This window comes from Drosophila ficusphila, unplaced genomic scaffold, assembly GCF_018152265.1.
Source record: "Drosophila ficusphila isolate 14025-0441.05 unplaced genomic scaffold, ASM1815226v1 contig_412, whole genome shotgun sequence".
Classification (NCBI taxonomy): Eukaryota; Metazoa; Arthropoda; class Insecta; order Diptera; family Drosophilidae; genus Drosophila; species Drosophila ficusphila.
Window position 1 is genome coordinate 6,264,558 of NW_025064326.1, and position 12,373 is coordinate 6,276,930.

The 12,373-nt window shown below is 40.8% G+C and overlaps 4 protein-coding genes across 4 annotated transcripts in view; 2 read left to right on the forward strand and 2 right to left on the reverse strand.

Annotated features, from left to right (window-relative positions):
- LOC108089955 (probable nuclear hormone receptor HR38) overlaps positions 1–1,988 on the forward strand; it is a 29,748-nt gene extending 27,760 nt beyond the window's left edge. Inside the window, 2 exon segments of the mRNA XM_017188446.2 lie at positions 262–1,342; positions 1,582–1,988. Of these exon segments, the coding sequence (XP_017043935.2) occupies positions 262–1,342; positions 1,582–1,838 (1,338 nt within the window). The 3' untranslated portion in view covers positions 1,839–1,988.
- A 1,111-nt stretch (positions 1,989–3,099) lies between these two features.
- Positions 3,100–6,173, reverse strand: LOC108089968. Its single transcript, XM_017188465.2, has one exon. The coding sequence runs from the start codon at positions 6,094–6,096 to the stop codon at positions 5,272–5,274; it is 825 nt and encodes a 274-aa protein (XP_017043954.1). The 5' UTR covers positions 6,097–6,173; the 3' UTR covers positions 3,100–5,271.
- Positions 6,174–6,722: 549 nt separating this feature from the next.
- Positions 6,723–9,520, forward strand: LOC108089986 (cerebellar degeneration-related protein 2-like). The gene is made up of 2 exons (XM_017188486.2): positions 6,723–6,828; positions 6,903–9,520. The coding sequence occupies exon 2, from the start codon at positions 6,938–6,940 to the stop codon at positions 9,314–9,316; it is 2,379 nt and encodes a 792-aa protein (XP_017043975.2). The 5' UTR covers positions 6,723–6,828; positions 6,903–6,937; the 3' UTR covers positions 9,317–9,520.
- Positions 9,521–9,577: 57 nt separating this feature from the next.
- On the reverse strand, positions 9,578–12,242 carry LOC108089876 (serine/threonine-protein kinase TBK1). The gene is made up of 6 exons (XM_017188332.2): positions 12,063–12,242; positions 10,963–11,989; positions 10,624–10,903; positions 10,492–10,567; positions 10,307–10,431; positions 9,578–10,246 (listed from the first exon to the last, which is right to left on the reverse strand). Exons 1-6 carry the CDS (start codon positions 12,144–12,146, stop codon positions 9,676–9,678), a joined length of 2,163 nt encoding a protein of 720 aa, XP_017043821.1. The 5' UTR covers positions 12,147–12,242; the 3' UTR covers positions 9,578–9,675.
- Between the last annotated feature and the right edge of the window lie 131 nt (positions 12,243–12,373).

The following is a 12,373-nucleotide window of genomic DNA, read 5'->3' on the forward strand; positions in this document are numbered from 1 at the left end:
TAAATAAAAAAAAACATTTTTAATATTTTGAAAGAAATAAAATAAATATAAAAAGTACTATCACAAAAGTCATAATAAAATGTTCAATATATCAAAGATTATTATTTCGGGGAATCTTAACGTCTTGAAAAATATAGGATTCAATTTGCTTTCTTATACAAAGTTCTTTATCACCATCACATAATATTAAACTATTTTTGGTGATGTTCCTATAATAGTATATTGATTGATAACCCCGTACTATTTTTATTTACCCCCCAGAACTACACCTCGCACAATGGCGAGCGCTACTCGTTGCCCACCTTTCCCACAATCTCCGAACTGGTAGCTGCCACGGCGGCAGTGGAAGCGGCAGCGGCGGCCAACATCTCCTCCGCCTCGGTGGGCGGTCCTCCTCCAGTGCGTAGAGCTTCGCTGCCCGTTCAGCGGACTGTCTCCCCCGCTGGCTCCTCGGCCCAGAGCCCCAAGCTGGCCAAGATCACGCTGGGCCAGCGGCACAGCCATGTCCATCCTCTCCAGCTGAGCTCGGCTCCCAATTCGGCGGCCAGTTCCCCAGCGAGTGCGGATCTCCAGGCGGGCCGACTGCTCCAGGCTCCATCCCAGTTGTGCGCCGTTTGTGGCGACACCGCCGCCTGTCAGCATTACGGAGTGCGAACCTGCGAGGGTTGCAAGGGATTCTTCAAGCGGACCGTCCAGAAGGGATCCAAGTACGTCTGCCTTGCGGACAAGAACTGTCCGGTGGACAAGCGGCGTCGCAATCGCTGTCAGTTCTGTCGCTTCCAAAAGTGTTTGGTCGTGGGAATGGTCAAGGAAGTGGTGCGCACGGATTCGCTGAAGGGACGACGAGGAAGACTGCCCTCCAAGCCGAAATCCCCGCAGGAATCGCCGCCATCGCCACCCATCTCACTGATCACAGCCCTGGTTCGAAGCCATGTGGATACCACGCCGGATCCCTCGTGTCTGGATTATAGCCACTACGAGGAGCTATCGATGAGCGAGGCGGACAAGGTGCAGCAGTTCTACCAACTGCTGACCAGTTCGGTGGATGTGATCAAGCAATTTGCCGAGAAGATTCCCGGCTACTTTGATCTCCTGCCGGAGGATCAGGAGCTGCTCTTCCAGAGCGCCTCGCTGGAGCTGTTCGTCCTGCGGTTGGCCTACCGCGCCAGGAGCGATGACACCAAGCTGATCTTCTGCAACGGCACTGTGCTCCATCGCACTCAGTGTTTGCGATCCTTCGGCGAGTGGCTCAACGACATTATGGAGTTCAGCCACAGTCTGCACAACCTGGAGATCGACATCTCCGCCTTCGCCTGCCTCTGCGCCCTCACTCTGATCACAGGTGGGTAATCTACCTCTAAATTTGCAATACAAATATTTAAAATAAATTTACCAAGCTAGAAGAAACACCATAAAATAAAAATATAATTAAAGATATTTTTTATCGAGAAATTTAAATAAACTATGAACTTGTATAATCACTTAAAATTAGAATTCAGATGAAACTTTGAATTTGTATAACCACTTTTCTAAACATAAATATTTTTTAAATAAAATATTATTTTCAAATTAAATTTCCAGAACGCCATGGCCTGCGGGAGCCAAAGAAGGTGGAGCAGCTGCAGATGAAGATCATCGGCAGTCTGCGGGATCATGTCACCTACAATGCGGAGGCCCAGAAGAAACAGCACTACTTCAGCCGCCTGCTGGGCAAACTTCCCGAACTGCGATCCCTCAGCGTTCAGGGATTGCAGAGGATCTTCTACCTGAAGCTGGAGGATCTCGTACCGGCGCCAGCTCTCATCGAGAACATGTTCGTCACCACATTGCCCTTCTAAATCGCAATCGAGCGATCGAGCGTATCATCACAACTTTGCTTCCTTACAAGTAGATTTAAGCCAAGCCCCTTAAGATACATATAATAGGAATGACCGAAACTAGCTTTAGTATAGAACCCTGAAATAAATAAATCTCACGCAAAAACAAAACCGAAATAAAATGCAGACCCAGGCCATATCTTTAGTGTAGAGAGGTAGTTAGTTTGCCGGACAGCCCGGCCCCTTCGATAATTACGGACATGAATATTTGAGAGAGGGTTTCCAGTGTAAAATCATGTCCTGCGTGACTCGTCGTCGTCATGGGGAGTCGAACTTGTTGACGTTAATTGTTAAATTGTTTAATTTCAACTGTCAAAAGCAATGGGCAGGCACGCAATGGAAACACTTTCTATCCACGGACAAAAAAGCTTGCTCAACATTCAGCATTAACGGACGGATAAACGGACGGACAAACGGACGGACAGAACGCTCTCTTGCCTTTTTGCTAACTTCTAGTCAATTGTTTTAGGCAAACAAATAAATAATGAAAGCACGCAGCCGTAGTGTTATATAATTTATAACTTAGGTTAGAAGTTCTCTTCAAGAATAGCACAAAATATGTCTCCACAAATTGGAATACAAGGTTTAAATATTATTGAATGTTTTCTTTGAATTTCTTTAAAAGTTTCTCAACTAAATCTATGGCCAATTTGTGGAAATCCACTATCATATCATATCGCAAAGCCATGCTTGCCCTTAGCTAATATATATAAATTCCCTATAAAGTTGATAGCCCAACCAAGTATTTCCGTTAAATCCTAGATTTAGGCTCCTAATAGTTATAGGCTAAGACTATTCTGTTCGATTTATCAATGCACCAACTAGTGCACAATGAGAGTTTAAGTACCTTTTTGTGATGATTGTGTCTGACACAGAGAGAGTTGCACACAAACACACAAACTAGACGATAAGCTAATATACTTTATATATACTGAATAATCTGTAGAGTAAGCCCAAGTATTCGGTAATCCAAAACCCTTGTATATCCGTAGTTTGTACGTTCCAAACGAGAAGAAAACCTTATTTAATCATAAACCACTCCAACTAAGTTCTCAAAGAAACGTAAATAGATCGATGGATCTGTCTCTCTATGTGTGTGTGTTATTTCGATAGAAAACCCCTCTATGTGATTTTGTGATAGATTGGCATTGAACTCTATATATATATATATATTTATATATATGTCTATAATATATATACACGCATAAATATATATTTTTATGTCTAACTTTTGTATGGTTTATTTTATACGTACCACTTTTCTTTGATAACAAGAAGTAAGAAATAAAAAGATCGTTAGATAGCAAATATTTCAAATGTATGTTATGAGGAATTTTCAAAGTACAGCCTTTAGCAACTTTCCAATTAACGTTTGTATTAACGAAAGACATTTTCTATGTGTAAAATTCAAGACTTCTATAACTAAATGTAAACTAAAAAGCAAAAACACGCAAAAACCAATGTGAATAACATATCTCTTCAAGCTTTCGAGTGCACGGAACAAGTAGAACCGAAACCCAAGTGTTACTAAATCTATTAAAAATATCGGATGAGGTGTTTAATAAATTCGCATTACCTATACAATTTAGATAGATCATTAATAAATTATTGTACATGTAGCACATGAAATGTTTGAGAACTAGATTTTGTACCATCTTTAAGAAGAACTTAGGCCAAGCTAAACTAAGTTAAAACCATGATCTGCATGCGGCTAAGCTGAAGCTATTAACAAATTGGGTTGAGTTAAATTAAATGGGACTTTGGAAATTATTCTATAAAAAAAAACGAAAAAGGACCCATTTAAATTGATTCCACCCACATCAAACATACATCCTAAGGGAGTTGAGAAGTTTAGAAACCATAGAGCAATATTTCATAAGAAAATGCACCCCTAATTAACTACAAATATAGCTAAACTAAACCTGAACTTGTAACGGTTGGGAGCGATAATAAAACAGGATTAAACAGGAACAGTTAGGTGACCAAAACAGTGTTTGAAACGAGATGTTAGATAGGTTCGGGTTCGAAACCCTCAAAGCGATGCCATTTTTAGCCGTTACAACAATGTATACATTGGATATCAATCATGCACATGAATATGAATATTATAAAGATTTATCTAGCTATAGGAACCTACTTTGTACCTACACAACATGGAAACATCAAACCTATGTACATGCATATTTACACATACGAGTATATATATTTTGAATAGAGCGACAACTTTTACAAGTTATGTACTTCTGGCACAAAAGCTATAGCTATATAGCTGGATATGGCCATACCGGAGCGAGCATATACATATATATTTTGGTTTATTGTTCTTTTGTAATTTTATAAATGCATACATATATACTACGTGAATGTCAAGTGTGGATTCATATTTTTGAGATACAGTTACAAAATGAAACAAATGCCGTAAAACGTGAAATTTTTCGATGAAACGATTTTAAATGAGAACTTTTTAATATTGCTATAAAAAGATATATACACGTTAATATATATTTTACTATGTAACGGATAGAATTAAGCTAGAAGCAGCGCATAAAGCTTTATACAACAAAATAAAAAATGAGAAGAGCAAAAGAAATTGGCACAAATTAAATTTATATAGCATAACTAGACGTTTTTTCGAAAGATAATGTTATTCGTAATAGATCGCGTCTATTGGTGCAACAGACGCTATATCTCCAATTCACCCAACCACACAACAGATAACTTAAGCTATATAACCAATTATGCGCCTACTACTAGCGATGAACAGAAGAGAAGAGGTGAAACCTAAAGACGCTATAACATATATCTATCTGCTAGATAAGTACCGATGCTATATAGCCCGTTGTGTAATTTTACTCTTATTTGATCGTTTCATTTACCAGTTAAGTATCCAAAACAGTACGCATATGAGTGTTATGAAGAAAAAACATATACATAACTTGCAATTCAATTAAATCTGCAATACTATACCAAGCAAAGCGAATCATTTCATTTCGATTTAAATTTAAATTTACATTTAAATTAAATAAAGATATAAGCCCAAAACAAACGTTTTTTCTATATCTGTCTTTTGAGCAAATTAGTTATACGAAAAACCAAACCGTATTTACATAAATGTATACAAAACAAATCGTATATTTTCATTGGTTTGAAATAAATACATAAAACAATTTAGATTCGAACGTTATTTTTGGATATTGTTGGGAGTTTTTATTTTTTGTTTTTATAATTTGTGTTTTTTTTTTATATCTAGGTTGTTTTGTCATAAACTGTTGTTCCAACCAAAGGCATTTGGTTGTGTTCCTTTTTAGAAAAGTAGGACTTAAAAGCTTATTTCCAATTGGCAGTCTTATTTACATTAATGCTAGGCTTAAAAAATTTACAAAAATAGACAGTATCAAATGTAGACCGGCAGAAATGATATGATATCGTTCCGGCAAACAGGACAGCGATTCTCCAAGTGGAGCAGCAGCTGCTGCGAGCACTCCTTGCAGAGACAAAGATGACGACATGGCATGATCACGATGTTCCTACTGCGCTCCATGCACACCACACAACCGCCGCGATTTGGAGATCCTGCGTTTCCAGGATCGTTTCTTATATTTTGCATGAAACGCTTCAGCTGTTGATCTGTCCAAAGATAAACTCTTTGCGTCTTGATTGAGATTTCGGTGCGGGCTTGCTGGAGCAGGTAGATGAGCAGCAGGTAAACATAACGCCGGAACATGTACAAGATCAAGAGAAGGGACAATCCAATCGAGAGTCGAAACGCGCTATTAAGCAGGCTCAACCCACGTGCCACAATGCAGTTCAACACAAAGTCCAGGGTGTAATCCACGATGCAGAGTACTATCCTGGGTAGCAGCAGTAAAACCCATAATGTGATATTTCCAAGTTCTATGAGCAAATTGCATAAGATCATCACCAAGGATTGGCCAAAATCCCGGGCACTTTTTAGGCCGCCTTTGGTGCCGCCGTAGAAGTAGTCTGTCACATCCAGTGTGATAAGGCAGAGCTCGTCATATCCTCGATGAATCTCGCTGGCCATCCATCGAACCAGATTCCACGCCCGGCTGCTGCCCTCCACCAAACAGTAGCCGACGAAGTAGCTGCCCCACAGGAAGTAGTACACACTGGTGATCACCGCATCGATCACGCTGGCCAAAGGACGCAGCAGGAACTCGTCCACGAACTCCACTACCACGAGTAAAGTGTACAGCATGGCGGGGGGTTCATCCTCTCAAAAAATCAAAATAAACGACCAAAACACAAAATCAAAACATGAACGCCGGGAAATTAGTGTGGCCAGGCTGCAAACACTTCTTAACGCTGAATTATTGTTAGGACAAGGTAGCGTCTCACACGTTTAACAATTATCCGAAATTTATTTTTTTAAAATATATACTCTACAAAACCTATTTGCAGTTCCTAGCTTTCTGTTTCGAAAGTAATTAATTGAAGAGTGCACAATTAGTATTAGCCCCAAATTATATGAAGTTTATAACGGATTAAATATTTATCCACATTTCCTGCTTTTAAGGGAGTTATCAGTGCAAAAGACATGATTCAACTTATGTTTATTGACAACAGCTAATAGATTTTTAAAAATCGAAACATATTTAAAAACAAAAGTTTTTTTTACAAAAGTATCTATTAATAGTCTAAAACTTCGCTTGCGCCAAACATATAAAAATATATTTTAGGAATCCCCCTAATATAAGAAATCATGTTTTTGAAACTATTTCCGGATGTGAAAGGATACAATATTCGATTTTTTTTATTGCGTAGATTTTGTCGTTACATAATATCCGGCGAATTAAAAATGCACTTGCGCTCAATAGGTGGGGCTTTTTTTTGCAGTCGCTGCAATACCATACTTTTTGTTTTTGGGGATGAAACAGTAAAAAAGTTACTGTTGTAGCTGCTTTTCCACCATTGAGAGGACATTTGACAAGTAATCTTGATTTCTCCCCGGAAGCTTTATTGAAAAATAAACTAAAATCGATTTATTGTTTTTATTTTTAACAGTTTTTGCATAAAGCCGAAGCTTCCAAAGTCCCAAGATGGAGGAATCCAATCGCGGTATGGCTGGTAGTGAAAACGTATCACAATTTATGCTCGATGACCTACAATTAGCTGCCGAACTTGGAAAAACCCTCTTAGAACGCAATAAGGAACTCGAAACGTTCATCAAGGAGTACAAAATTAAGGGGGATGAACAGGAACTTGAAATATTGCACCTGCGTAAGCATATTAATGCAATGACCGAGGTGAATGATTCACGGCTTAAAGTTTATGAGCAATTGGAAGTCGGTATTCAGGATTTGGAACGTGCCAATCAGCGACTTAACATGGAAAAGAATCGTGATAAGAAGCAAATCAAGTCCCTAACAACCAATACCGAAGTCCTAGAAGCGCGATGTGAGGAACTCAATCAACTTTTGAGCGATGCAAGGCAATCCCTAAGCACAGAAAGACGAAAAGTCGATCAATACCAGCAGGAGCGTCTTAGAATGCAGCATTCAGCCGAGGGTTCCGTTTCCAGTCACAGCATCAAATCGTTATGTAAGGATCAGAACTTGGACCTTTCTAAGCTAGACGTTCAGGCAATTGCGAATTCAACAAGTCTTGAGGAAATGTCCTATAATAATGCCACAATGTGTGAGAGGACCGCTGCTAAGGGTGAAGAAAACGAGGAATTGGTAAAACTGCTTAGCGAAATGGAGGTTATAAAACGTGATTTTCTGGCGGAACAGCAACGTTGCACTGAATTGGAGGAACAATTGGTAACCATCATCCAAGATAACCAGGGTCTACAAACTCGATTACTCGAAAATAGTGCCAACGAGGGAACAATGTCCATGCACGAAGAGTTCTCCCTTCTTGACGACGTGAGACAAGGTCAAATGTGTAGTCGTTGTCTGCGGGATATAAACGAGAGTAATACCAATATGGACGACCAATCTTCCATTGCACCAACCGAAGAGATTTACGAGGATGACGACCGAAGTATACAGTCTTGCAGCGAGAACACTTCAAAGTGCGATAGTAGTGCAGTTGACTACAAGGAGCGTTTCCGAATTCCCGAAGATCTTAACCTTAACGCTAGCGACAAACCAAATCCGTATCGAGACCTAGTCGAAAAATATGAGGCTTTGGTGGAAGTTAAACGAACCTCAAATGCCGTCAAGAACAACTTTGCTACCAATTCGGAGGCCAAAACTATAAACGAATTAAGTCAAAGCAAGAAAACAGAAATAGTTGTCAATAGCTCAAAGGAATCTGCAGACCTCATGATGGACACACGAAAGCGCACTCCAACCGAATTTTCGGAATCAGAAACCACATCATCTGGATTCTCGGATGAAACTAGCAACAAGTGCACACAAACTGACGAGCGCCCTAGTTTCTTCCTTTGCTCAATAAGTAATGGAAACGATTGTAAGTTTAGTATTTATGACGATGTCAGTCCCATTGAATCTCATTTCCGCAATCGTCCGGAGTACCGAGAACTTTTCAAGGAGATCTTTGGAGTGCTCAAAAAGGCAGCTGAGAATAACGAAGTAGACAAACTACCGTCCCTCCATGATGACGCACAGGTGGTAGAAAGGTTACCCTTGATACCGGCAAAAGTACCGCCAGTCACACCAGAACAAGAAGAATCTCCAGATGAATTTAATGACGACACCCAGAGCGTCGTGTCCTCGGTTATATCGAACCAGTCCATTGCAATGTCCGAGTGCGTTACCAAGTTGGAACGCAAAACAGCCAAAAAACACATTTTCGAAGCGCGAAACCAACAATGCCAATCGTCACTTACGCAATCTACTCTCTTAAATAGCTCTTCTAAGGAAACGACTGTCGGCGAACCGAATACAAAACCGTTCAAGGAAAATGGCCAGGTACTTACTCCACTGAAACGTGAACCCCTCGAATATTTAACTGTCGGTGTTGGGGTTAAAAAGAAGAACCGACGAAAGCACCGAAACCAAAGCTCGCCTGGAGATCGTATCGAAATATTTAACTCCCGGGAGTTCACTCCCAGAAACAGTCCTCTTGCCTCGAATAGTCGTGGTGGTCAGGGCAGCTCAAAAATGTGTACGGATACATTGAATGCGGAATTCAATCGGAGCCATCGCAGACGGAATACTCCTTCCTCGAGCAATTGGAACGGATCGCCAATGGTAATCTATAACAAAAACGTGAATACTCCCCAAACTTCCCGTGGACGTGTAATAGAACTAAACGGAGTCGAATTTTATCATAACACTGTATCTCAAGATCTACATAAACTTAAAAAACTAGACCTATCTTATGCTGAAGTACTTCGCCGAGCCGATGCCGGTGCCGGTGATCATATTCCGACAAAATCACATTCCCAGCGACTTCACAACAACGGAGCCAACATACGAAAGAACCATCATCAGTATCGTCAAAAGTAATCTTGTTTAGAGAATGTAAATAATTAATTATACATTGCATTCTAGCCATAGGGCATTATTAAATTTTTTAAATTGTATGTGCCATGAAGTCTAGTCCGCTTTTATGTATAGACAGTTAAATTACAATAACAAATTAACTATTAACGGAAATTAAATTGTATTTCAGCATGATCAAATAAATTATTAAATCACCTACCTACTTAATTTACTGACTACATTTTTTCTAAAGCCAAATCAAGACCATGAGTGAAAAACTTCAGATTCGGTTTTAAAATTCATATAAAATCATAAATTTATTTTTAACTTACAAGGTAAACATAGGCGAATAAAATACTCTTTCATATGCACGACTTGCCAAGCTAACTGCTTTCAAGGCCCCCATTTGCAATACCCAGTTTGCTAAACAAACTTATTTTCTCGCTGTTTGTTCTCATGATCGCCATAACTTCCTGTTGCTGTTGCAGCATCACTCTCAACCGATTCCGCTCCTCGATCTTGGCGAGCTGGTTATTGTTGTTTATGGTCTTGGTGTCCACATCCAGCTTTAGCTCCGATTTAACGTGATAAAGTTCGTCACGTATGCCATTTAACTTTCGCTCGCAGTCTCGCACATCTTTCTCCAGGATTTGTGTTTTAAGATACACGGTCTGCGCCAACTTGTACCAATCCGCGAGGCACTCTGCGATCTGAGCCACTGTCGGATTGACGTTATCCAAAAGTAACGACTTAATGCGCTTGCCATTGTGATCCACCTTGATCTTCTCAAGGGCGTGGAACTGCTCATCGTTGTAGGTAAGCGTGCGAGTGGCACGATCTCGAAGCAAATGCTGCCAAGAGTCTCGCAAACGTTCCACAAGATATTTGGCCTGGGCGCTGGCTCTGGTTTTACAGGGGCATTTCTTGCCGTGCATAGAGGATGTCCATTGGTCACTGTTAGATATATACTTATTTATTTAGCTTATATTCTTAAACATATTTTCTTAAACTCACTTGAGTTCATCGTCTAGAACAAAATGCTTGTGCATTTGTGAGATCACATCGGCGGCTCCATCAAAGTCGCTTTTAACATTATCCAAAGCAGTCAGCAGAGTCTTAAGCTCCTGATCTCCTTTTGTCTGAAATAAAGTAAAACAGTTGTATAAATATTTTTCTTAAAATAACATTTAATTAATTACCGCTCTGGCCATGCTTTGCACAACATCTGCGTAATCAATCACAGTGGAAAGCAAGTTATCAAAACTCTCTGTTTTCCTGCAATGCAAATCAATAAATACAGTTGCAAAATAAAAGAGCCATATTTGACTTACTTTAAAAGTAGAGTTATTGTGGTTATAAGCATCTCTACAAAGTGTTCCACTCCCTTCTTGATGAGTATATCCATCGAGGTGAAGATGTCAACGCGTCTTTTGCACTCGTGGCCAACACTGCAAGCGGATTTAGCCAAGCTGGCGTCATTTTCCACAGAAACATTGGGAGGAAACACGGGGAACTTGGGCAGATCCAATTGCTGGGGCAACTGAACATTGTTGTCATCGTTGCTGTAGAGGAATATGGGCTGCTCCGTGGTGGTGACAGGGAATGCTTTAGCTGGAAGGCACACACAACATTACAATCAGCAAAAAATTATTGAAAATGTAGCGACTTGCCTATGGTTCTTGGAGTAACCTTCTTCTCCAAATGCTCGTTGTTGAACAGTAGAATTTGTTTCTCCAGCGGCACCTCAGTCTGTAGAAAGATGCGCTCTCGGAAATTGTCAATCTGTTCATCGGGCTCCAGGAATACTTCTACGGAACTGGTTCGATTGGTGAAAAAGACATGGATTACCCGCTTGCGCAAGATGAGTGTCACTTCGTGAAAGAACCGATCGAAGGACCAGGTTTTCTCCCTATTCTCTTCAAGCAGGCCAGCTAAAAGAGGCGTGACCAGGGTTTTTAAGCCCTGCGAAAGATGTGCGTGTGGTGGCAGGGTTGTTGACCATTCAATAGGACCATTTTCCGACAACTGAGTACCGGAAATCACACCAGAAGCCTTCTTTGTGGTTATTTGGTGCATGGTTTCCCGGTTCTTCCGGCCTCCAAAGGGTCTAAACGGTAGATTGCCAGTAGCAACATGATAAAGAGTTACGCCAATCGACCACAGATCTACATTGGCGGTGAAGGAACGCTGGATGGACTTCCTCAGAACAGCACGTTCGTAGAGATCGGGATGCAGATACTCTTCCGTGCCATAAAGCGAGGCAAACGGTTGGTTATCCTCGAGTTCTCGGGCAGCACCGAAATCTGTCAGCTTGTAGATGGTTTGTCCGTCCTCCGAGATGAACTTCATTATGTTACCCGGCTTAAGATCGCGATGCACCAGTTTGTTGTCGCGCAGATGTTTCATACCGGCGCACAGGTGCTCTAGCACCAGCAGGAACTCGTGCTCCGGTAATCCGTATGAGTTCTCGGGATCGTCAAGAATGTTGAAGAGACTGCCCCCGGTGCAGAGCTCCATCACAATAACCTTGCCTCGCCCCTCCTGATCCTCCTCGATGGCTAGCAGCTTCACTATATTTTCGTGGTTGACCTTCTTCAGTGCCTCAAACTCCCTCATCTGGACATCCGCCGGGCGCATGTGACTGTAAGGATTAAAGGTCTTTACCGCCACCGATTCGCCGGTGATCTTGTTGACCCCCTAAGAAAACAAGGAAATTCGGAATAGAAAGTGAGTCAGAAGGAAAATTTTGTATGCAGTCGGTCAAACTCACCTGAAAGACAGAACCGGTTGCTCCTTTTCCCAGGACACTTGTGGTGCACCACACATAGCTCACGGAGCCGCGCAGAAAAGACATTATTAGGCTTATTTCCAATTATTTCCTTTTTGTTTTGATTTACTTCCTTGCACTTGCATCGATATGACAAACAAAAACACTTGTATGGAAAGCTTATCGATAACACTCAACCGCACGTACAAGTTTTTTTAAGGTCAGAAATTTTACAAAATATATTTAAAAAAATGTGTACTTTTATTTGACACAATTCTTTGCTTTACTTTTATTTACCGACTGGTATGAAATAA

Bases quoted from the DNA above. Each gene is read 5' to 3' on its own strand.
- LOC108089986 (XM_017188486.2), top strand. From the start codon at position 6,938: ATGGAGGAATCCAATCGCGGTATGGCTGGTAGTGAAAACGTATCACAA.
- LOC108089968 (XM_017188465.2), bottom strand. From the start codon at position 6,096: ATGCTGTACACTTTACTCGTGGTAGTGGAGTTCGTGGACGAGTTCCTG.
- LOC108089876 (XM_017188332.2), bottom strand. From the start codon at position 12,146: ATGTCTTTTCTGCGCGGCTCCGTGAGCTATGTGTGGTGCACCACAAGT. The intron at 10,904-10,962 runs GCAAGTCGCTAC...TGTGCCTTCCAG, and splicing joins GGTTACTCCAAGAACCATAG to CTAAAGCATTCCCTGTCACC. The intron at 10,432-10,491 runs GTAATTAATTAA...ACTTTATTTCAG, and splicing joins TGCAAAGCATGGCCAGAGCG to ACAAAAGGAGATCAGGAGCT.